Source organism: Lampris incognitus, chromosome 20, assembly GCF_029633865.1.
Source record: "Lampris incognitus isolate fLamInc1 chromosome 20, fLamInc1.hap2, whole genome shotgun sequence".
Classification (NCBI taxonomy): Eukaryota; Metazoa; Chordata; class Actinopteri; order Lampriformes; family Lampridae; genus Lampris; species Lampris incognitus.
This window is the reverse complement of record NC_079230.1, coordinates 16423581-16449505: the sequence shown is the minus strand read 5'-3', so window position 1 is coordinate 16449505 and position 25925 is coordinate 16423581. Positions and strand designations below refer to the sequence as shown.

General features: G+C 42.3%; 1 protein-coding gene across 1 annotated transcript in view; it reads right to left on the bottom strand.

Annotated features, from left to right (window-relative positions):
• spag17 (sperm associated antigen 17) overlaps positions 1-23076 on the bottom strand; it is a 40688-nt gene extending 17612 nt beyond the window's left edge. The window contains exons 1-26 of the mRNA XM_056300159.1: positions 22987-23076; positions 21638-21778; positions 21381-21440; positions 18332-18460; positions 17395-17617; positions 15974-16189; positions 15559-15764; positions 13584-13739; positions 13150-13231; positions 12826-12947; positions 12311-12511; positions 11974-12084; positions 9810-9960; positions 8850-9059; positions 7937-7974; positions 7522-7632; positions 6379-6533; positions 5465-5574; positions 5061-5131; positions 4244-4519; positions 2199-2313; positions 1611-1751; positions 1320-1424; positions 901-1052; positions 527-629; positions 63-226 (exon numbers count right to left, since the gene is read on the bottom strand). Of these exons, the coding sequence (XP_056156134.1) occupies positions 63-226; positions 527-629; positions 901-1052; positions 1320-1424; positions 1611-1751; positions 2199-2313; positions 4244-4519; positions 5061-5131; positions 5465-5574; positions 6379-6533; positions 7522-7632; positions 7937-7974; positions 8850-9059; positions 9810-9960; positions 11974-12084; positions 12311-12511; positions 12826-12947; positions 13150-13231; positions 13584-13739; positions 15559-15764; positions 15974-16189; positions 17395-17617; positions 18332-18460; positions 21381-21440; positions 21638-21778; positions 22987-23076 (3639 nt within the window). The remainder of the gene's footprint in view (positions 1-62; positions 227-526; positions 630-900; positions 1053-1319; positions 1425-1610; positions 1752-2198; positions 2314-4243; positions 4520-5060; positions 5132-5464; positions 5575-6378; positions 6534-7521; positions 7633-7936; positions 7975-8849; positions 9060-9809; positions 9961-11973; positions 12085-12310; positions 12512-12825; positions 12948-13149; positions 13232-13583; positions 13740-15558; positions 15765-15973; positions 16190-17394; positions 17618-18331; positions 18461-21380; positions 21441-21637; positions 21779-22986) is intronic.
• Positions 23077-25925: the final 2849 nt, after the last annotated feature.

Genomic DNA, 25925 nt, shown 5'->3' with positions numbered 1-25925 from the left:
GTGCATGTATGTGCATGTGTATGTATGTGCACGTGTGTGTTTATGAGTGAGCATGTGTTTACCTCTGTGGATCCGTCTCTCATGTGTTTGACTACAGCTCCATGGCTGGTGATCACACGGGACAGTTCTCTGGAGAGCAAAGGATCCTGAAGTGCTCCCCCAGCATCCCCACCATGGAGAGGAAAGCTCTGTCTAACCAACATACTACGCTTCTTTGAACATGTTCCTGGACACACACGCACACACATACACACACACACATGCAAAAACAAATAAAGATTCACAAATGTACACATCTGTACTAATATATACATGTAAATAAGGTCTGCCTCACCAGTTCTAGCCAGCAAATGCTGAGCTTCAGGTTTAATATAACCCCACATTTGACCCCTTTTAACTTCTAATGATACAAATATGTTTCTATGTGGAAAGCTTTCTCTCCCTAAGAGGACCTTTGGTCCTCACAGTGACAGAGATAAAGGGACACTCAAGCCTTCATGTGTGTGCATGTGTGTATTCCACTGACCTTGTGTATCTTCTGTGAGGAACTGCAGCAGCAGGCCATTGGGAATGGACAGGTTCAGACTATTGAATGGACAGGATAGCTGTACTGGCAAAGCTTCACACTTCTGGATTCACACACACACCCCGCAACATTGAAAATATAGAATAATTCATCTTTGAGAGTAAAGACCAAAAATCAAGATAATTTTCTCATTGTATGATTAAAAATCCTTCATATTGTAGACTGTCAGCAACTCATAACTTTATAAAACTTGTATGTGCTGGTTCATGCATGTATAATTGTGTTTGCCTGACTTCACATGAATGCCAGTATGTGCACATGTATGTATTCATGAGAGAGAGGGGGGGGGGGAGGGAGGGAGATGAGATACAGACCTGAGCATAATCAGGCTCCTGGTTCTGTGGGAGGGATGAAGCCAAGCTCGGTCCCTTGGTGGCATGGTTGGAGGTAGGGTCAGAGATAGGCACAGGTAGTGGGGAGACTCTGTTTTTCACCAGAGCTTCTCCCTCTGGCACCGGGGAACTGGCTGGAACATCACCGCACAAAAACATCACTATATAATAATCTGTACTGCACAGAAAATTCACCCTCATTTAAACAATCATCGTAATAACAGCAGTATATGTGAAAATTTTCAGAGCACTGGGAAAAGCGCCGATACCCGGGAAAAAAACATTTTAATAAGACAAGCAAGCAACCATCATATGCACTGTATAATTATCTTGAAAGGAATCGTCAAAAGATTGTGAAATGTCATTGTTAATTAAACCTTTATGCGGTTTGAGCGTGATACCTGTGTACTGTCCAGTAGGTCCATAGTAACTGTAAGAGAGGTGGATACCATTGTCCAACACTGCAGAGAAGGAGCCCTGTCGGACTACTTTAGTCTCCACCTGGTTGGCCACTTTACACACACAAACACACACAAATGCACAAGTGGTTCACCTTGGCTCATTTTGATGATGATGATTACCATTGTTTTTTAACACTATTATTATTATCATATTAATAACTGTTATTATGATTATTTCTTTACAACCACACATTTAAAAAAATCCACCTGTTATCAGGTCCTTTTTGGGATCTTTAGCATCTTTGGTTTGATATTTTGTTTCCTTTTCTCCTGGCGGTGGGGCAGTTTTCACTGGCTCAACAACGACATGGTTAATGTGTGTGTAGAAATGATGCCCATCCTTCCTCACTCCCACTTTCAACAGACTGGACCCTGAGGCAAACACGCAACTGTGAGTTAGTGCTTGTGCAAGAAGTCAGCGGTCACACTAACCATGAAATAAGTCACCCAACAAATGCCATGCAGTTACATCTATGAACCACTAGATGGCATCTGAGTTGCTTTCGAGACTTGTTTACAATCATTTTTAGGAGCCCTAATTCAGCTGCCACCGAGGAATGCTTCCGTGCCGTGAGAGGATGCAGTCTTACTGCTGCAGGTCAAGAGAAAGAGATAAAGTGATAAGAGCTTTGCTATTCACCACAAAGATGCTTGTAATGCAGGTTTTCTGTTGACTGGCAGCGTCACTTAATTTACACAAGCTGTTTATTATCTTAAAGGGGAAAAAACACCTTATAGAAATCAGTACGTAAGGCTATCACCAGCCGACGAAATTATTTGTGAGGAATCCTGTCTGCAGCTGAAGTTTTAAGTGTGCACCTTGGACATAGTTGATGTTCTCCACAGTGATTTGTCCTCCATCAGAGGGGAAGAGATTCTGGATCCCACCTGACACCTGGATAAGCCTGCCGTTCATGCTGTAACCCAGAAAGCCCTAGACCACATGCAAAAAAATCACAAATTCACACATAGACATGCTATACATTAATTTCTAAAGGTACAAAATGAACTGTTTTTCTTAAGTGTTTTGTGTATATGTCTTTATGTATGCTCAATAATCCGGGTCAGAAAATCACAGAAAGTTGAATCATTCCATCTGGACACAACATTTATTGAGAGAAACGTGTCATCACTTATCTAAGTGACTTCATCAGTCTTAGCTGACTGCAAGTATCTCCACCCTTATAAACAATACAGTGGCATAACGACTGAAAACAACGATGGGTTTTATATGCCAAGTGCTGTGACCATTAACTAGAGTTAGATATAGCATGGTCCAATGAATGAATTCAATTGTCTCTTATGAAGTTAAGTCTCCCTTCACGTGTGTTACTGTTGATGAAGCAGTGGAGGTAGTCTGTATGAAGTTACAAAATGACCCCACCCTTAGCAATAGGACCACCCTTAACACTGACCAAGTGTGTCTGTTCTTGTAGCTGTGTCTTCAGTCCACGTATTTCACATACAGGGAGCAGTACTACAGACAGAAGCATGGGTGTGCTATGGGTTCCCCCAGTTTCACCTACAGTGGCCAACTTGCATATGGAAGAAGTGGAAAAGAGGGCTCTGATGTCCTGTCCAGGGACACCACCTACCCATTGGTTCAGATTTGTGGACAACACCTGGGTTAAAATTAAATCTCAGGATGTACCACATTTCACCAACCACATTAACTCTGTGAACAACCACATCAAGTTCACCAGGGAGGATGCGAAAAATTACAGGTTAGCCTTCTTAGACTGTGAAATTGTAATTGATGATGGAGGACATTTGATTGTTGATGTTTACTGTAAACCAACACATACTGATCAGTACTTAAGGTTTGACTCTCATCATCCACTGGAACACAAACTAGGAGTCATCAGGATGCTGTACCACCGACACAGCAGCTGGGTCAAAGCCAGGAAGATGTCCAAACAGTGCACCAGCCAGTTGAAGCGAGAAGAAGGACAACAGCTGCCTAAGTGTAAACCAGTGGTGATTCCGTATGTGGCAGGCATGTCGGAAAAGTTGAGACACGCATTTTCCACACATATTTGCTTTCAAACCCCATAACACACGCCAGAAGTTGGTCCACCCCAAGGATCGGGTCCCCTTGCACAAACAGAGCAATATAGTGTACGCTGTTAAGTGCCAGGAGGATTGCCGTGACTTGTACATCGGGGAAACCAAACAGACGCTGGCCAAGAGGATGGCACAATACAGAAGAGCTAACACGTCAGACCAGGACTCCACAGTCTCCACCCATCTACAGGCCAGTGGCCACTCTTTCAAGGATGAGGATGTGCACGTCCTTGATAGGGAAGAACACTGATTTGAATGGGGAGTCAAAGAGGCCATCTATGTGAAGAGGCAACGACCGTCCCTGAACCGGGGGGGGGGGGGGTGGCTAAGAGTACATCTGTCACCATTTTACAATACTGTGATTAGAAACATTCCTCAATCCTCTGTGAATAGCACACATGGCCATTGAAACACTAGTTAATTCTCATGGCAATTTGCATATGAAACCGATCGTTGTTTTCGGGCGTTATGCCATTGCCATAGGTGGGGTGGGAATACCTGCAGTCAGTTGAAACTGAAGAGGTCACTTAGATGAGTGATGAAACGTTTCTCTCAATAAACATTGTGTCCAGATGGACCGATTCAACTTTCTGTGATCTTATGTGTATGGTCTAAAAAACACATGTCTGTGTGTATGTGAATCAATTTAAACAAGTTTACTAATTTAGTAGTAATAGTAGTAGTAGTAGTAGACTAATGCATTACAACTTTCCCAGGGTAATACTGCTAGAGTTTGAAAATAGAGCACGTCACTTAGTATCAATAGACAAAGAGAGGGATCAAACAGCTAATGTCCGTACACTGAATGACTTCTCTGCTGGCTGCAGTTCTTCATCTCCCTCTACAGCGGACAGTGTGTTGGTAATGGACTCTATGGGGCTTTTGGATGAGCCACCTGTTATCGCTTCTCTGCTCTTCCTACTACCAGCAGAGGGTTTCTTGTTGTCTTTCTCGCCTGCAGTGGAAGCTGCCTGCTCATCCTTCCCCCTCTGCTGTTTACCTCCACTTGCACTGTCTTTCTTGGATCTCTTGGCTATTTCTTCCTCCTTCAGGAGTTCCTGCTCCAACTTCCATGCCTGAAAACACCACACACACAAACAATAGAATAAGTAAACAGGAAGTACTTTCTTTAAATGCAGCCTTGCGGTGAAGAATTGAAAGGGGCAAGAGTTTGGTGCATGTCAAATTGGCTTCTTCCAATTTTTTTGTGATGACTGACAAAATACAGTGATGTGGAGACTTGGAGACTGCCTATTGAAATACAGTTTTTTGTACCTGTAATGTGTCATTGCTTTATCAGTTGGACAAAATATTGTTTTTCTGAGCAGGAAATTAGGTAAGCTACATTACATTAGGCATTTGCAGTTAAATTTGATTTTCATTCCAGATTTTGGCATACTAAATGTTGCTGTTACCATGAGTGCAGGGAAAAATCTCTAACTTTCGACTAGACACACCAACTATTTCATACAAAGCAAATGTAATTACTTTCTACTCAACAAAATACTTAAAGTCACAGCATAAAAGCAACAGAGGAGATGGGGCCAGAAGTGTGTGTGTTTGTACTGTATGTACTTTGTAAGTACTGTATTTATTTGTTGATGTGTTTTTACTGACTTTGAGGGAGTCTTTTCTGATGATGGGCTCAGGAGTAGACACCTCAGGTGAAGAATCTCCATTTGTATCACCTTAATCATACAAAAAAATGGAGATTAAAAAAAAATGTATGTTGAAAAATGATTTGTTCCATGCCACGCATAGACAGTAGTCTCCAAGGATGTCTTGTGAAGAGACGGGTTTTCTCTCCTGGCAACAACTACACCAGTTGATTCCACTAATACATCCCTCTTTCCCTGGTTGAAGGTGTTTTCATACGCAAACTTAGCTTGTGGAGTGTTTTGCTGGAATCAAACCTTTATATCCATTTGTGGGTCATGACTGGAGATTACGGGAATAAGATATTCTGATACGTCTTTTGTATTTGGCTTGTGTTGGACTATTGGACTATGTTCAGGAATTACCTTTTAATGACTCAGCAGGACTGAGAATTTTGACTTTCTCTGCCTCTCTCTTTCTTTCTTCTTGTTTCGTCCAATCAGAGATGGCATCTGCGACATGCTCCAGGTAGTTCCTGAGATAAGAGGGAAATGCACATGAAAAGCCAAGTTAATTAAATCTATAGAATGACGTTTTAGAACACACAATGCTACCTCAGAGTACACACCGATAGTGATCACAAATACGCAGTGCTGACAAGAACAGAATGTACGGTACTGAATTTCATTGTTCATGGAACAAAATCAATGAAAACTGATAAAAAAAAGCCCCTTCAGGGTCTATAATAGTTATCTCATTTTGTACACATGATGCAGCTGATATAAAATTTGCAGTAATAACTGACCCTTGCTTGGTTTTGTGGGCATTAAGTGACACTTGCCATGCTTAGGAAAGTGTATCATTTACTGCATTTTATCATTTACTATGACAAAATAATACAATGTTCTGTTGCAACAATTTTATGAGCAACAGCCAAAACATAAATTTATTCTTTTATGTCAGGACTCAGGCTTGTTAAATCTATTACTAATATCATCGTTTTGGCAATCACTAGAACATGGAGACTAATCTTGGCTCTAGGCTTATTTTGTATAAAAACCTATTATTTAAATAAACCTAAATAACATTCTATCAAATGAGCTAATTCCCCGCTCAAAATCCAGGAGAATAATACCTGCAAATATGCATTCAATAGTGCTGTTAGTGGTGTTTTTGTAATCTTGCTTCTATGTGCAGTTAAAATTGCCCTTGCTGTCGGTCTACTGTCTGTCAATACACATATATTTATATTGTGCATATAATGTAACCTCCTTTATGGTCTTTCTGCTCTTTTTTGTTTACTCTGGAAACCCTCTTCTGACTTTATGGATTTAGTGACCTGAACCCAACGTCAGTGTGAAGGGCCATCTCCCAGAATTCCTTGCTCTGCCGCTGAGGGCTCATGGGACTGTGGCAGAAAATGTAGAGGATGTTGTCATGGCTTGCTTGGAAGGTGTCCATACAGCTGTACACTTCACAAGCTGACAGGAGTACCTACACGTGAAGACAACTCTTATTATATATTAGTTCTGTTGAGTTAAATGTCAAAACTAAATGAACAATGTTGATCCAAAAAGCTTTAAATTCACTTTAAAAATATTTAAATACATGTTAAGTATCAATCAATGTTTGAAAAATAGTAATAACAACAACAACAACAACCACAACAAGACATGTACATGGTAGGGGTTTTTTCTAAGTATAACCGTGAGACCCTATGAAATAATTCTAAAACTTATTTTAAAGACAGGTATAGCTTGTCCACTTTATTCCAAAAATATTGTAAAAATGTTGTCAAATTTTATTTTATTTTTTCTAAATTTATTTCTGATTTTTCCCTTTTTCTCCCAATTTAGTGTCCAATCGATCCCTATTTTAGTTCAAACACCCACCCTCGTACTGTATGCGTTCGCCAACTGCATCTCTCCGGCCGGCAGTCTCAAAGGAGACGCCTCACCACTTTCGTGACAAGACGAATCCAGGCCAAACCACTGCTTTTTCCGACACACACAGAGATGCATTCATGTGATGAACACAAGTCGACTCCGCCCCACTCCCGAAGACAGCGTTGCCAATTATTGCTGCTTCATGGAGTCCGGCCATAGTCGGATCTGATGAGACCGGGACATGAACCCCGGTCCCCAGTGGGCAACTGCATCGACACAAAGCTGATGCTTAGACCGCTATGTTGTTGAATTTTTAAAAAATATGAGGTTTTTAACATGTATCATCTTATACAGTATATCAACATGCAGGTATACTTCATTGTATTGCAGGAGTGATAGAAGAGAAGAGAAGAGAAGAGAAGAGAAGAGAAGAGAAGAGAAGAGAAGAGAAGAGAAGAGAAGAGAAGAGAAGAGAAGAGAAGAGAAGAGAAGAGAAGAGAAGAGAAGAGAAGAGAAGAGAAGAGAAGAGAAGAGAAGAGAAGAGACGAGACGAGACGAGACGAGACGAGACGAGAAGAGAAGAGAAGAGTGGTGACCTGTGGGAAGACACTGGCGTTGTGGTGTTCAGTGTAATGCCAGCCAGACAGAAACCTTTGTCTATTGCTCTGGATCTCTGAGAACTCCAGCTGAGCAGTCATATTCTTATCCTGCCACGGAAAACAAGATTCGACACTGTCGGCAGATTAAAGACATAGGCTAAATCAACAGCTCTGTCCTCTACACGTCTGCACGGCTGCACATGGATGCCAAGCATACAAGGTTCATTCAACTGAAGGGTGCAGTATGAAGCCAGGATGTTAGGGTCAGTATCAGCCCAGTGGGAAAATGAATGATTTGATGCTTCTGCACATATTGTCATGACTGCGCTCTTATTCTTTGCTTTTTCTTGAAAATATGTTTTTTTTAAATGCTCCTTGAGCTTGTAGTTCATCAGGATGTGTTCTGAGTTACCTTTGGACTCCCAGGTGGGTCAGTGAGAAATGTCTGACCTGAGGAGGAAAAGCAACAAGATAAAAAGATAACATTAACCTCAACGCAGCCTTTAGTGACAGGATATTTTGAAGCAACAATCAGACTTAAAACAGGGCAGCAGTGCCCGAAAACAAGACAATAGAATGACAACAATTAAATAAAATAAGTGTACAAGTTACACATATCATCGTATGCATGTAGTGTGTATTTTAGTAAAGTGTGACATCCTACAATATCTTCTCCATCTAAGCAATAAACCAACAGCACAATTACATTCTGTCAATAATAACTTGCCCGTAAGCACCAGTAAAACAGGTGACAGCTTGATGTTAATTAAACGTGACTTGTGTCAGTCGTTAAAGGGAATGGAGCTATGGAGCAATTCAGAGACTGTCAAAGTGACACCAAACAAAGCATCATGAGACACACAGCAGGTTAAAAACAGCACATGGCAGCTGCTATAATTTAACTTTCCATGAATTAGGAAAAAAAAGCAGACATTACTTTTCCTTATTATATTATATTTTGGTTAGATGTGTGAGAAGTATAATAAGTGTGTGTGTGTGTGTGTGTGTGTGTGTGTGTGTGTGTGTGTGTGTGTGTGTGTGTCTGCATTTCCCCTCGAAAAACACTTCACCAGTTCATTTCAGTTATAAGTTGCCCTCTTTCTAAAAGCCATTAAGTCATTATGAGGGTACCCGACGGCACTCATTTCCATTTTTCATTTCAGATGTTTAGTTGATCTGCTCATCCCCAAGCATGTACAAGACAGCATGGAAGGCTTTATTGTTTTGCTCAAGGACACTTCAGCAAGATCTGTGAATGGATATCCTGGTCGGGGCTGTTTTACATAAACAGAGTTTCCCCCGCAAGTGGCCTGTTCAAACATCACCTCTACTCTGTTGGTTGTTCAGCTGGTGCTTGGCGTAGGACAGCGGGTCGTCCCAGGGAAGCGGTGTCTCCTGCCGGGCTGGTGCTGGTGTTGTTCCCAGAGGCCCCATAGTGCTCATCAGCAAACCATGTTGGTCCACCCCTGCCAGCGGCATGCTCTCCAACACACTCTGCTGGAACATATGGTCCACCTCCCGCCACGCCACACCACCTGGGAGAGGTCATAACATCAGCTGCAAGCTTCTAACACAAGTTTTTTCCTCAGCAAGTAAGTTTATTTTTATGAAATGAAAGAATAACATAATGGATATACATGACAAAACATACATGCAGTGATGTTTATCCAAAATGCTTTGCTATGAACATCCTTAGTTAGCTACTGTCCACAGTAGCCAGACAGTTTTAATGCTACATGTCCTTGCTGTTTGTGATAAATTATTATTTGATTCTTGTCATGAAAAATGGAGGAAAAAAAATTGACAAAAAGAGCTTGGTGCCATTGTTAAGTCAAAGACTTAAAGTCTTGTGTTGAGATCGATGTGTGGGTCTATGGAAGTGCTTTGTCTTCCATTCACATTAACAGTTACTGCAAAGCATCATATCATTAAATACATACACGTTCATGATGTTCTTCATCCTGATGTAAACACTAAACACTGGGGTGTTAACTATTGTCCACTATGCTGATTTCTCTCCCAGAAGCTCACATACATTAGTAGAGACCATGCTCAACCAAATATAATTTAAAGAGAATTTATCTAAACTGATAAATATAGTATCACATTATCAAAGTATAAATGGTGGCTTGACACATGGGAATGCTAATATATAAAAAGGTCGGTGGGGGTAAAACCCTACAGTGAGTGCAAAAGTTATGAATGGAAGCCTTAATATCTGTCAAAAATGTAATTATGGTGAAAAATGCTGACTGTGCAGCACAGTGAAAAGGTTGAAATCTGACTTTGTGCGCAGTAGCGTAGCAGCTGCTGTTTGCGTGCCATCCTGTGGGGATCACTGTTTCTCTGGGAAGGCGGGGAGTGGATCAGCTTCCACACTTGGGACAGCTTCATCATGGATGATTCAACCTCTGCTGGGTCAAAACCCTGACGCACCTGACAGATGACAGGAAACACACACACACACACAAACACACACACACACACATAGTCTTCATGTTTTTGTCATGGCTACATCCAATATTTATACACAAAGTAATATAAGACATTTAACATTAATTACAAAGACAAAGCAGAACAATTCTTGTCTTTTTTCATTTTAACTTGGTATCATATAAAGTACATTGTATAGAGCATTTTTATATTGTTCCTATAAAAATTCCCTTGCCATTTGTTTCTGACCCACCTGACCCATAGAGATATTTCATCTCTCTCTCTCTCTCTCTCTCTCTTTCTCTCTCTGTATATATATATATATATATATACGTATATACACACATATAATCCATTTGTTGAGCACTTCCCCTACTGTTGAGTGTTTCTTTTAACAAAGTTCTACATATATATAAAACTTAATTAAATGAAACACTCAATGGTAAGGGAAGTGCTCAACATGTTTATGACATGCAACAGGCTCGTACTGTCTCATATAGAATTTATTTGACTCACTGGATTATATTGCTCCTTATTTGTTCAGCACTTTCCCTACCGTTGAGTGTTTCTTTTAACAAAGTCATACACACACACACACACACACACACACACACACACACACACACACACACACACACACACACACACACATATATATATATATATATACACTACCGTTCAAAAGTTTGGGATCACCCAAACAATTTTGTGTTTTCCATGAAAAGTCACACTTATTCACCACCATATGTTGTGAAATGAATAGAAAATAGAGTCAAGACATTGACAAGGTTAGAAATAATGATTTGTATTTGAAATAAGATTTTTTTTACATCAAACTTTGCTTTCGTCAAAGAATCCTCCATTTGCAGCAATTACAGCATTGCAGACCTTTGGCATTCTAGCTGTTAATTTGTTGAGGTAATCTGGAGAAATTGCACCCCACGCTTCCAGAAGCAGCTCCCACAAGTTGGATTGGTTGGATGGGCACTTCTTTGAGCAGATTGAGTTTCTGGAGCATCACATTTGTGGGGTCAATTAAACGCTCAAAATGGCCAGAAAAAGAGAACTTTCATCTGAACCTCGACAGTCTATTCTTGTTCTTAGAAATGAAGGCTATTCCATGCGAGAAATTGCTAAGAAATTGAAGATTTCCTACACCGGTGTGTACTACTCCCTTCAGAGGACAGCACAAACAGGCTCTAACAGGTACTATTTAATGAAGATGCCAGTTGGGGACCTGTGAGGCGTCTGTTTCTCAAACTAGAGACTCTAATGTACTTATCTTCTTGCTCAGTTATGCAACGCGGCCTCCCACTTCTTTTTCTACTCTGGTTAGAGCCTGTTTGTGCTGTCCTCTGAAGGGAGTAGTACACACCGGTGTAGGAAATCTTCAATTTCTTAGCAATTTCTCGCATGGAATAGCCTTCATTTCTAAGAACAAGAATAGACTGTCGAGTTTCAGATGAAAGTTCTCTTTTTCTGGCCATTTTGAGCGTTTAATTGACCCCACAAATGTGATGCTCCAGAAACTCAATCTGCTCAAAGAAGTGCCCATCCAACCAATCCAACTTGTGGGAGCTGCTTCTGGAAGCGTGGGGTGCAATTTCTCCAGATTACCTCAACAAATTAACAGCTAGAATGCCAAAGGTCTGCAATGCTGTAATTGCTGCAAATGGAGGATTCTTTGACGAAAGCAAAGTTTGATGTAAAAAAAATCTTATTTCAAATACAAATCATTATTTCTAACCTTGTCAATGTCTTGACTCTATTTTCTATTCATTTCACAACATATGGTGGTGAATAAGTGTGACTTTTCATGGAAAACACAAAATTGTTTGGGTGATCCCAAACTTTTGAACGGTAGTGTATATATATATATATATATATATATATATATATATATATATATATATATATATATATATATATATATATATATATATATATATATATATATAAAATGAATGTGTGAGTGCATGCATATTCATGTGAACGCCTGTGTGGCTATTGTCTCACAATTATCTGTCTTAGTCGTAGTGCCCGCTCATCGTGATGTTTGAACACAAGAGGGCACTGGGCGTCAGTCTTTTGCTGGGTCTGCTTTGGTCCAAACTCCTCTGCTAGCTTCTACAACAGAACACAGCATGGATCACAACACAGAACGGTGTCCCTGGACAAGTGCTTGCTGTCACGCTGGATTGGAACTGGATGAACGACTGAGAAAGATTACTTAAGTAAGTGAGCATATATCCTCTCTATTATGAATACTTAGATTTTCCTATGGACTTATCCGTCTGCAAAGCTACACTGTAGTCTAACAGTCTGCCTTTGTGGATGTGAGTGGGTGCCATACCTGTCTGTCCTGTTGATCCTGTATCAGTGTCAGAAAGCTATCCACAATGTGGCTTTTTTCCTGTTCCGTGCGTACCAATGGCAGGAAGCTGTGGAGCATGTAACTAGCCAGCTGATGGTCCATCCCAGGGCCAAAGCTGGTGCTGGTCTCCTCAGCTGCCATGGACATGGAAGCATGGCACTTTTCCTTGGATACCACCACCTGGATAGGTACACATTGTATTTAAGCTGAGCTGCATTCTCTTTAATTGTCAGTTTTTTTCTCCCCTCTATCTTGTTCATACACTACTACCACCGGAAAAACAGCTGACAGTAGTTTTAGTGGTCAGATATTCATTACTGTTATGAAAAGCTGCAATAGACATGGCATTGATACCTTACATACTTTAAATCATAGATTAGACTTGTAGATAACTGGCATTACCTTGGAAGATGCTGGCACATGGTCACATCATGCACACAAACATCACCAAAACACAATAACCTGGTCTCGTACACGCTGTCACACACACAGACCTGTTCGAGCATGCAGTGCAGGATGAGGGGGACAGAGCAGGACTCGGGGGGGACCAGGTCCAGCAGGCTGCCGTAATAACGCATGTCCACATCTGTGGAGAGAGGGCAAGGCTTCACCTCTGCTGACAAACAAGACAGGGTGAGAAAGAAAACAGATTAGGGCAAAGCCTGATGGTTTGATGAACAACTTGACCATCCTGGCACACACACACACACACACACACACACACACACACACACACACACACACACACACACACACACACACACACACACACAGGGCTTTTGGGGCTAGTGGGGAATTGTTATAGATGATGTTTCTACCCTGGCTGGGGATCTGGGGAGAGTCCTCTCGTGCTGGTTTCTTCTTGGTGCCCGGTATAGCAGGAACAGGGCTCTGAACCACCTGGCACAACACATACGGCAAAGAAAAATCCCAAACCACTAAATAATTCACTTCTCTCTTTCATTTGTTCAATCACAATCTTTTTTTTTTATTTTGTTCATTTGGTTTTCTTGTCTGCTTAACATAGAGATATGCCAGGTTTCCTGTCTAATGATTACTTTATGGTGAGGCACTCAGTTCCTCAAACTGGTGGGAAGCACTGATTTGCACACTAACAATATATTTGGAAACTGTGCTGTTCAGGTACAAGCAGTAGCCTCATTTCAGTAGCTTAATTCAGAAATGCTTCACTGTGAATACACTTAAATAAATTAGCATTTTTGCACGCATGTATTTGTGTGTGTGTGTGTACCTCTGTAGGCACAACAGGGCATGGTTCCACCCTAAGGACAGTTGGTATGTTGATGAGCCTGATGCTGTCCCTGTAGTGTTGGTGCTGCTGACGCCAGTCCAGACAGTCATAGATCAGAGAGGCCACACCATCGAAGATACGACTTCCCAGCTCCAGCTGGACACACAGTGTGCACAACCACACATAAACACACACACACACACAGATAGGGATACACAAAGATATACACTGTGAAAAGTCAAAAGGTAGGAAAGCAAATGTGAAAAAGTGAGTAGAGAATGATGATGGCGGCGCAAATTCATGTTTGCAGCGGCCTCACCCTGTACCAGTGTGGGAAGATGGCGGCGCGAACTTACATTTGTAGTGGCCTCACTCAGTAGCCTCCATGCAGTGTCTTTGTCCACATCTGCATCTAAGTTTGTTTTGTCTTTGTTTGATGGCTGGGAGAGCTGGCACTGAATCGACTGGGAGAGCTTGGTCTGCTGTGTCCTGTGGACCCAGGGACCATGACCCTGACTGGAGCTGCGCACGAAGAGGTACCACCAAGGGCGGTCTGACAGGACGCGGAAGCGGGGCAGGCTAAGCTAACTGCTAGCCCATGCAGACCGGCAGGGTTACGTTAGGTTAATTCCATTAGGTTAGGTTAGTTCCGATAACACCGAGGGCGGTCTGGCGGTGGCCTCGCCTAGTGTTGACTGTGTTTTAGTGTCATTGTGAGGAGCGCGGGGAGGTGTGTCGAGGGTGCCTGGCTGGGAGAGCTGGTGCTGGATCGGCTAGGAGAGCATGGTCTGTTGCGTCCAGTGGGCCCAGGGACCACAGCCCTGCCAGAGCTGCGCCCAAAGAGGAAACACCGAGGGTGGTCTCACAGGACATGGAGGCGGGGCAGGCTAAGCTAACTGCTAGCCCATTCAGACCGGCAGTTCCAACAGTCATCCTGGCTGGTGTTTGTTCTCTGGACAGGGGAATTTTTGGACTGTGTTGTTAACTGTTTGTGTTCTTTCTTTTTTTTTTGCTTTGCTTTCTTTGTTTTTGTGTCTTTTTGGTGGTGTCATTTTTGGGAAATTTTGGATGTTTGTTTTTGTCTTTTGTGTCACACTGCTGTGGGCTGGGGGAAACGGAATTTAATTTCTTCTGTGAATGCAAGTACACAAAAAAATGACAATAAATTGTTCCTGATTCCTGACAAGAGTGAAAAACTGACAGAAAAACTGATAAATTGAGGAATGTAACAAATGCACACAGAAGAAAAGCACTGCTTCACTATATATATTGTGTAAAAATTAAGTGAAACAATTAACTACACAATTCCATAATGGTTTTGGTTTTGATTATTTACAACCTTAGCATTTCAGATGGGCAGGCCATTCAGATATTAGCCTCAACATTTTTAAGCGGTTTGGATAATAGATGGAATGGCAAGACTGAGATGGTTTGGACATGTGTAGAGGAGAGATGCTGGGTATATTGGGAGAAGGATGCTGAATATGGAGCTGCCAGGGAAGAGGAAAAGAGGAAGGCCAAAGAGGAGGTTTATGGATGTGGTGAGGGAGGACAGACAGGTGGCTGGTGTGACAGAGGAAGATGCAGAAGACAGGAAGAAATGGAAACGCATGATCCGCTGTGGCGACCCCTAATGGGAGCAGCCAAAAGTAGTAGCAGTAGTAGTAGTAATAGGATAATGGATGGATTTGTATCTAAGATGGTATGTTTAGATTATCATAAATCATGAGCTGACAGGAACTGATTTTGATCTCAAGATACAATGAAACATTATTGTTGTAATGAAAGAAAAAAAACTTGATGCCTCCACACCATTGTTCTTAAAAAGCTAGATGAATGACTGACACAAAGACATGGCATATTGTCTCAAAAGTTCAATTTTAGCAGATATACTGGCAATCTGACCTATCTGATCTTTAAATATCAAATGGGGACATCCCATCCAAGAATCTGGTACCACTTTGTCTCAGCTCACCATAAACTTGTGGTCCTGTCTGTGGATGAACTGTGGTGGATCTGGGACATAGTAACTGAGTCGAGCCACATCCTGGAGCTTGGAGAAGGGTGGTCCTCTGTCTAACACTGGCTTCAGACCTGACCAGAACATCTCCAGCTTCTTGGCTCGCTCAGCCAGCTCCTGAGTGTGATCAACCTCCTCTTCTTGTGTGGAAGACACAGGAACTGGAATTAACATGAAAGAAAGAAATACTTGAATTCATCACTTTAACTGAAGATTTGTTCTTCCAAAAAGTCCTTTTATCAGCAAATAACAAAAAAAAGTCTTACTGTCTACCTGATGACCAAAGATCTAGGCTCTTGTCCTCAGTTCTGATAAAAATGAGTTACATTTTTTGTTTTATTTTCATTTTTACCTTTTTTTCTTATTTTACCTTCATCCACGTCTGAAGGTCTTGTCTGGTTCGGCTCACTGAGAGTTTGCTCATCTTCCTGTGTTTCAGCATCAAGGGTGTGTGTGGTGTGTTCTGACCCCAGCTGGATGACATTGGCTACATGGACACCTAATGCTTCCAGTGCTCCCAGGAGTTGGGGATGGTGAAAGCCAACCAACAAGACATATTGTTGTGGGCCATCGTCTGGTTCATCGTCTGTGCCAGCACAATGCACAACACAAACAAATTCATTACCACACACACTTTTCTCAGTATGACTGATGCACTTCCTGCTAAATTAGCAGTAAACCTTTGAAATGCTGTTGAGAAAATGCCTTTGCCTAAAGATGTATTATTATTGCTTTAGATGTGAGATTATTTCCAGAAACTGGCATGCTCAGCTCATCTTGAGTATCCTAAATTATTTTGCTGTGCTATAGCACCAAGATATTACATCATCGTAATTGAAAAATATTAACTGGATGAAAATTGGATGTTAAGATAAAACTTCATCCATCCCTGCAGGAAATCTGTTCAATAAACTTGATATAAGAATTGTCATTGTGCAAACACAACGAAATTTCGTTAGGTGACTCTCAGACCAGCAACACCAGACAAGGTAAATGATAAAAAAAAACAAAAAAACAAGATAAAAACAAGAGCAAACAACATTGAGTATAGACAAATGAGGTAGTAAGAAAAAGTGAGGAAGCAAAATCATAATGAGACAATAAAAGACAGCAGCTGCTTTTAAAGCTCAAAATAGTGCATAGGATTATTGCACATAGTTGCCCGTGTTGCAGCGGCTTTAGTACCAGTTAGTCTTCAGCAGCCATAGGCAGGGGTGTGTGTGTGTGTGTGTGGGCGGGGGGGGGGGGGCGATGGAGGCTACAGCTCTGGGGAAGAAGCTGTTCCTCAGCCTGTTTGTCTGGGTTTTGATGGTGTGGTATCTTTGATCTAATCTTATCTTAGATAATAGGCCTCACCTAGCATTGACTGTTTTTTTAGAGTGCGGGGAGGTGTGTCCACGGTGTCTGGCTGTGGAAGCTGGCGCTGGATTGGCTGGGGGAGCCTGGTCTGCCGCGTCCGGTGGGCCCAGGGACCACAGCTCTGCCGGAGCTGCGCCCGAGAAGGAAACACCAAGGGCGGTCTGACAGGACGTGGGGCAGGCTAAGCTAACCGCTAGCCCATGCAGACCGGCAATTCCGACAGTCATCCTGCCTTTGTTCTCTTGGACAGTGATGTTTTGTAGTTTGATATGTGTGTTCTTGTAATTTTTGGATATGTATTTTTGTCTTTGTGTTGCACTGCTGTGGGGTGGAGGAAACGATATTTTGTTTCAAAGTGTTCCTGATTCCCGATATGTGTGTGTGTGTGTGTGTGTGTGTGTGTGTGTGTGTGTGTGTGTGTGTGTGTTTTACCAATGAAGTTGGGCAGCTCACTCTCCTCTCCCCTGCGCTTCTTAAGTTTGGTTTCCTTCTCTTTCGCTCTCTCTTTCCCCTTCTCCTTGTCTTTGTCCTTGTCCTTGATGGGTGACCCAGGTGCTGGGCCCTTCTTGGCCTTGTCATCCAAGGACTTGGCCCCTCTTTTATCTCTGGCGGCAGAGGCAGACCTTGCCTTATCTTTTGCCTTCACTTCAGCAGCCTTGAAGGGATATTCACAAGAATTATACCAAAGCACATGAAACATGCCCCCCTTTACAACAACCATCTTTTTTTTTTTACTTTATCCCCCTTTTTCTCCCCAATTGTATCCAGCCAATTATCCCACTCTTCCGAGCCATCCCGATCTCTGTCCACCCCCTCTGCCAATCCGGGGAGCGCTGCAGACTACCACGTCTCCTCCGATACACGTGGAGTCGCCAGCCGCTTCTTTTCACCTGACAGTGAGGAGTTTCACCAGGGGGACATAGCGCTTGGAAGGATCACGCTATTCCTCCCAGTAACACCCCCCACCCCCAAACAGGCTCCCCAACTGACCAGAGGAGGCACTAGTGCAGCAACCAGGACACGTTCCCACATCCAGCTTCCCACCTGCAGACACAGCCAATTGTGTCTGTAGGGACGCCCGACCAAGCTGGAGGTAACATGGGGAATCGAACCGCCCATCCCCGTGTTGGTATACAACAACAATCTTTTAGGTCACCTTTATACTTAGCAGTTCTGGGCTACCAGGTAGAAATTTAAAAAAAAAAAAGCTGTTCTATCTCAATGCAAAAGCATAGATGCAATTCAAATGAGTTTCTTTCTTCACAACAAATATGAATTGACCTCTAAATTAAATTACTCCTTTTGAACAGCGTTACAAACTAATGGGTAACATGCTGGCACAGACAAACACACAAATACAAACACACACTTGGTATTCTCCTCTTCTGCACTGATTGCTGGCTTTAATCTCTAGCAGCTGGAATTTAAGTATTTTTGCCATTAGGTCACAGGGAATCTCCTCCCCTGCATCCAGCAGCACCTTGGCAGGCTCCATCACCTACACACACACAAACACACACACACACAAGAATTAAAAACACACAAACATACACTAGTGTTTGCATTAGAAGTTATTGTACGGATGCAAAGGATTGTACAATTGTAACTACACCAAGTGGTCTGCTGCGTCCGGTGGGCCCAGGGACCACGGCCCTGCCTGGAGCTATACCCAAGGACGAAACACTGAGGGTGGTCTGACAGGACGCGGGGCAGGCTAAGCTAACTGCTAGCCTATGCGCAGCGGCAGTTCCGACAGTCATCCTGGCGTTCGCTCTCTTGGACAGTGAAAACATTTTTTTTTTTATATGTTGGATATATATGTGTTCTTGTAGGGTTTTTTTTGTTTTTTGTAGTTTGGATATATGTGTTCTTGTAGTTTGGATATGTGTTTTTGTCTTTGTGTTACACTGCTGTGGGCTTGGGGAAACTATATTTTGTTTCATCTCATGTACGCAAGTGCATGAAATGAAATGACAAATAAATGGCCCTGATTCCTGATCTGAGCTCTGCTCTTGTGGATGCAGGAACATCACACTTTACCTTTGTTTACATAATAGCAACAGGACACCGCAATAACACCCATCCATTTTCCGAACGACTTATCCTGCTTTCAGGGTCACGTGAGCCTATCCCAGCAGTCACTGGGCAGCAGGCGGTGAAACACCCTGGACAGGCCGCCAAACAATCACACAGGGCCGACACACACAGGGACAATTTAGTACAGCTGATTCACCTGACCTGCATATCTCTGGACTGTGGGAGGAAACCGGAGCAAACACAGGGAGAACATGCAAACTCCACACAGGTCGACCCGGGACGACCCCCAAGGTTGGACTACCCCGGGGCTTGAACCCAGGACCTTCTTGCTGTGAGGCGACCGCGCTAACCACTGCACCACCGTGCCGCCCAGCGCAATAAGTTCCCATTAAATTTCATTTTCATTACTTTGGTATATATACTGCAATACCTTTCTTTTGATAATCACATCTAATTTAGACTTAAATACATTTCAACCTCGGCTTGTCATGAAAACCCATTGTGGGAAGGCAACATTTCCTCTTTAAAGATGGCCCATCTAAGCTTCTAAATGTTAAAGGTAACACGGCTATATATATATATATATATATACACACACACACACACACACACACACACACACACACACACACACACGTACAAAAGTATTGGGACACCTGGCCATTACACCTACAGGAGCATTTATGACATCCCATTCTAAATTCATAGCCGTTGATCCCCCCTTTGCACTCTAAATTCATATGGAGTTGGTCCCCCCTTTGCAGCTATAACTGCTTCCACTCTTCTGGAGTGTGTCTGGGAATTTCTGCCCATCATCCAGAGAGCATTTGTGAGGTCAGGCACTGATGTTGGACAAGAAGACCTGGCTCACAATCTCCGTTCTAGTTCATTCCAAAGGTGTTCAATAGGGTTGAGGTCAAGGCTCTGTGTGGGCCAGTCAAGTTCTTCCACACCAAACTCAGCCAAACGTGTCTTAATGGACCTTGCTTTGTGCACTGGGGCACAGTCCTGCTGGAACAGAAAAAAACCTTCCCAAAAGGTTCCCACAAAGTTGGAAGCATAGAATTGTCCAAAATGTCTTGGTAGGCTGAAGCATTAAGATTTCCCTTCACTGGAACTAAGGGGCCTAGCCCAACCCCTGAAAAACAACTCCATATCATCATCCCACCTCCGCCAAACTTTACAGTTGCCACAATGCAGTCAGGCAGGTAACGTTCTCCTGGCATCCGCCAAACCCAGACTCGTTCATCAGAGTGCCAGATAGAGAAGCGTGATTCGTCACTCCACAGAACACATTTCCACTGATCCAGAGTCCAGTGTCAGCGTGCTTTACACAACTCCATCTGACGCTTGGCACTGCGCTTGGTTGTAAGGTTTGCATGCAGCTGCTCGGCCATGGAAACCCATTCCATGAAGCTCCCGGCACACAGTTTTTGTGTTAATGCCAGAGGAAGTTTGGAACTCTGCAGTTATTGAGTCAACAGAGCGTTGGCGACTTTTACGCACTATGCGCTTTAGCACTCGTTGACCCCGTTGTGTGACTTTACGTGATCTGCCACTTCGTGGCCGAGTTGGTGTTGTTCCTAAACGCTCCCACTTCTCAGTAATACCCCTTACAGCTGACCGTGAAATATCTAGCAGGGAAGAAATTTCACGAACTGACTTATTACAGAGGTGGCATCAATGACAGTCCCACGCTTGAATTCACCGCGCTCTTCAGAACAACCCATTCCTTCACAAACGTTTGTAAACGCAGAGTGCATGGCTAGCTGCTTGATTTTATACACCTGTGGCAATGGGTCTGAATGAAACACCTGAATTCAATGATTAAGAGGCGTGTCCCAGTACTTTTGTACATAGTGTAACGTGCACGGATAAATAGACGCGTTAGCCCTTGGCTGACGAATCGGACGTTTTAGTCGACTGGTAAACGTTGTCGCCCGCGGTGCGGGAGATACGGGTTCGCGCCACGGACGCGGCGTCCCTGGCTGCCTCCTTGAATTCGCTGCACTGATGCCACCAATGCAGCGAATTGGGGGGCAGCCCAACCCAGCCCAGCCCGGGAACCGTCGCTACAGCCGGGACGCGAACCCGTATCTCCCGCACCGCGGGCGACAACGTTAACCAGTCGACTAAAAGTTCAATCCATTAGCCAAAGGCTAACGTGTCTACTTATTCGTGTACGTTTCTTTCTTTCTTTTTCTCTCTCTCTCTCTACACACACACACACACACACACACACACACACACACACACACACACACACACACACACAAACAGTTATTTACGCACGCGCACACACTCACTCATAGAGCTAAAGGTAACTGCCATTCTCCACTATGCTACATGTTTATTTGAATAAGAAGAAATCCAAATTTCACCTCGTAGAACATTGGAGCATCCTTTGGCTTCTTGGTTTTGGGGTTCCCATATTCCTGGATCTGTGAATAAATATGACAATTAAAGATCCTTTAATTGGATTTTTTTTTTTTTTGTTCAAACATGGTAACAGATCAAGAGCAGTTTCAGTACTGCACTTTTGGAACATGAAATTGAACTTTTAGGTTAAAACAGCAAATCAACCCGATATTGGAAAAACACTAAAATAAAGTCTGAAGATGGACAGGGCTGAGGAAACCTTTGCTTTGGTGCTGTCCAGTGTCAGCAGGGTGAAGAGTTTACGTTGCGGTTGAAGCACGGCTACCTCCAGGGCCTCAATCAGGTTCTCATCCTCTGGATTCTTCCCAATCACCATTGTCACACAGGCCCTCCATGAGTCCTGGTAACATAAAAAAAACAAACATGCATCATGCAATCTACTGTAGATTAACAATGTATACACAACAAGTATACCACACAGATCTTAATAACAGTTATAATCTCAACTTTCATTGATTTGTCAAGGGTGAAAATTATTTTCTATCTTTACAGGACAAAGGGCAGATCTTTTTTTTTCTAGCAACAGAGTGAAAACTGAGAAGGGGACACAGGTAGAAGAGCTGATAATTGAAAAGGTGAGATTTGATACCTGTGTGGGTGTACCTGTGACCCCAGATTGACACCAGATAATAAATTAGGCTTGTATTATAGTGAATCTATTCAGAGAAACATTCAGTGTTGCTCTAAGTAGTACGCACAGCAGCAGAATACGCTTAACATCCTAGTTTTTCGACATTACTACAAAGGGTAGGCTAAAGGAATGGAAATCAATCTATTTTCACATTTGTACTTTGTACTTATGTGTACCTGTATTGTATATAGCACTTGCACATTGTATATATGTATTTATCAGGATGTACCTTCTGTATACTCCCCGGATATTTTTCAACTTTTTAAATTGCGTTGGATTTTTATTTTATTCTCATTTTATTATTAGTGGGTTCGATTCTCTTGTTGCACAGTTTTGGAGTTACCACTGTTATCACAGTTTATTGTACTTGTACATGTACATGAAGTATATAACACATAAGCATTGAATCTTGACTCTAACGTAACGTAAGAGTCAATGCTGTGGCATCAACAGATAAAATAATACAAATGAATTTATGTTAAACAAATAAATTTAAAAGCCCCCCTGTGTTTCTGAGATGATGACATGCTGCGCTTTCTTCTTCTTCTTCTGTGACGTTGTAGTCTAACTGTACAGTATATAGCCAAATCAGCAACTTGGAGTTAGCAAATAATGGCTGAGAAACAGATACCTGTAATACAGCAGCGTCGCCTGTTCTGACAGCTTAGCTTATTGTTTTTCTGAGTCGTTTGACAGCAAATCAGTGAAGTTGACCACGATTCATATTCTATCGTACAAGAGGTATTCAACGTGCATTCAGCGGAAGGCGGTGTGGCTCAAACCAAGCAACGCAACGCAACGCAATCTCGTTGTTACCGCCTGTCCGACACCTGTCGTTTGTGAAGGACGAACACGTCAAATCAAACCAACAAGAGAGACAAAATCCAAAGCGTCCCCATTAATCTGGACCAACAGACCTCTTCGAGCCGGGCAGCGGTGAGTCCGCTCTCCCAAATCTTGGGTGCGCCTGGGGCATCGTTGCCACCTTTAACTTGCTTTGGTGGCATTTTCCCTGTTTTAATTACTACTGTGAGCAACGGCAGAAAAAATAATCTATATCGGTCGCAAAGCTATGAGTTGAGCTCAAAATAAACAATATAATAACTTGCTAAACGTAAATGAATATGTCGGAGAGCGTTCCTGAGTGTTCTGGTTGCCCTTGGCAACGGCCAAACACTCTTTATGTACAGCTTTAGCAGCCTCTAGTGGAAGATGTTAATATGACAATTTAGCCTTTATTCGACAGGACAACAAGAGATTAACAGTAAACACGGGATAAGAGAATAAGGGGACAAATTCAGGAATAAATACGAAAAGAAAAAAAATTCCTGTGCTACTTGAACCACCAAGACAACGTTTCAACCCATATAGAAATGCAATGTGGAGAGGGTGAATGCAATTCTTGGTTAGAATAAACAGGCAATGCATGTATTTACTGTATGCATGTCTGTGAGTGTGCTAATGGGAAGTGTGTTGGGGGCACCCTCCAAAGAGGAGGAGGTTAGGGTTGTTTTGCTATCATGACAGTTTAAGTATTTTCCTACGCTAACTATGTGTTGCCCCTTAGTGCTCCTGCATCTTTCTAGTAACTGGATCGGGCTGTTTGGCCCCAGGAGATGTGCTGGGCTTAAGGCCATGTTTTGCTCCTGACTACAGAGAATGACGCTTCCTGGAAATCTAACCAACTTGGATAAAGTTTGCATCCGAGTCACACTGGGAATGGGAGTATCATATCACTTTTTTTTTTGTCTTTCTTGTAGGTCTTTGAATAAAATCAGTGTAAAAAAATTATTCTTCAGATTTTATCTATACAAAAACACACAAAATGCTTCTGTATGCTAGTTTGTTCTGGGAATAATTTAATAGTCCAACTGTATGTTTTCAGGCAACTTTCTGTTAGTACAGCTTACTTAATGCATTATTTCTACTCATATGAACCAACAGTGTTACATAAGACACACAATTGTGCCATTACTGTGGTTTATCTGTGAATGTAATTGATTTGTAAGAGGAAGAGGGAAGACCACAAGAGAGGAACAAGGCTTAATGAAGCCTATTTTGACTTCTCTCATCTTTTGCCATGCTTTCTCAAGAACAGTTCGAGATGCATCTCAAAGACCTTTATCCATAAAAAGCCTTCTGTAGCTGTTGCCTGTAGCAGTCATTTCATAGCTTATTTATTGTGGACATCTGATCAACAACATGATATTTTAAATTAATATGGCCACTGGCAAACATAGAGTTGAACCACCGTTGATAATTGATGCTTTATTTTATCGTGGATGCCCGGAGTGTTTTGGCAGAACAAAGCAGGTTGAGCCTTTCCAAGAGGATGAACTATGTTTTATTTCTTGGATACTTTGACGGGTATAGTCTGCCGTGACCCCAAAATTAGCTTTTATGTAACCTGATGACTGCTTAATGACACAGTCAGATGACTATGACTAACTACAACAGAAGTAGAATGTGTATTGGCTGAGGGGTCAAGATTACAAAAAAGGCTCATCTTAAGTATATGTCAAAAATGCAGGTGTATGAAAAAAAGTACCAATAATAAACACAGAATAGCACATGAGTACACATGAAATAGCGCCTTCTTTGAAAAAACAAAAACAAACAAACAACAAAACTGATAATTTTAGATGTTGCCATGCTACTCGTAGCTAAAAACTACCATGTTTATCTGCCCAGTGTCTGACCTGCATAGGACACTACTTCTGGAACGATGTGATCTGACATAAACTCTATAATGAGAGGCCTGCTGGCGTAAGACACTTGTTTCTCTGGCATCTGACAAGTGGGCGTTGTCTCTCCCTTGACCTTTTATAGGCAGTCTGGAAGTAGGTCATTGCCTGGATGGAATCACCTACATGACAATGGCTCCTTGCCAATATGCACTGCAAAAAGGAGGGCAGCTGAAATTCTATAGCACAAGCTATTTCGACAAACCTTTAGGGCAGAGGTTGTACAGTTTAATGGCATTCACAACATTAAAGAACATGTAAGATTCTTAATGTCTGTAAAATGAAATTATGAGAGCAGCAATAAGTTGTCCATAACTTAACATGGGATGATAGGCCAGCTATGGGTTAAATAGTGCCACTGCCTAGTGGATCCCTCAGGAGAGGAATAGGCTATGGGAGTAAACCCCTACAGAAAATCAATGTCTACTGTGCCGTTGCTTTTTGTTTTTCTTGCCCTTTTGTATCTGTTTAAATCGCAGAGTACTGCTGGCGTCATGTGTGGCTGCCACTTCTTCCTCTCGTAGCCCCCACTTCCCATCCACCCCTGTATGTTTGTGCTATGTTTATCTGTTGTTTTGTTTCACCCCGTTTATTGTAAAGTGACTTTGAGTGTTAGAAAGGCACTATTTAAGATTGATTTTTTATTATTATTATTCATCATATTATATTTGTACATGCATCCTTGGTCATTTTGCAGTGGAGCGTTAGCGTTAGCATGCAGACCTCCTTGAGCACTCTTTTTACACATCCTGCAGTCTAAACCAAGCCTCATATTAAGCAGAAAATTTGGATATAGGTCTTTTCAGGTGAGTTCAGTCATATTTTCCTGAATTTACGTGAAAGCATCCAGTTTCAGCTTTGGGACTGGGAAATTTTTTGTTGATTCTGTGCAAGATTATTAAGAGCAAATCTGGCTAAAAAGGTGTCAGTGCTGACTGACGCGGAGAGCCTGGTATGGCTGTCTCATCAGCAATGCACCTGAAGGTGTGTTGATAATAAATGACACCTGTGGTGTATTGACCATGGATGACTTTATGTATTTCCTGGGTGAGACTGGAATGAAAGAGTGAAATTAGGATGCAAAGGGGCTTACCACAAACACAAGCAGTAAG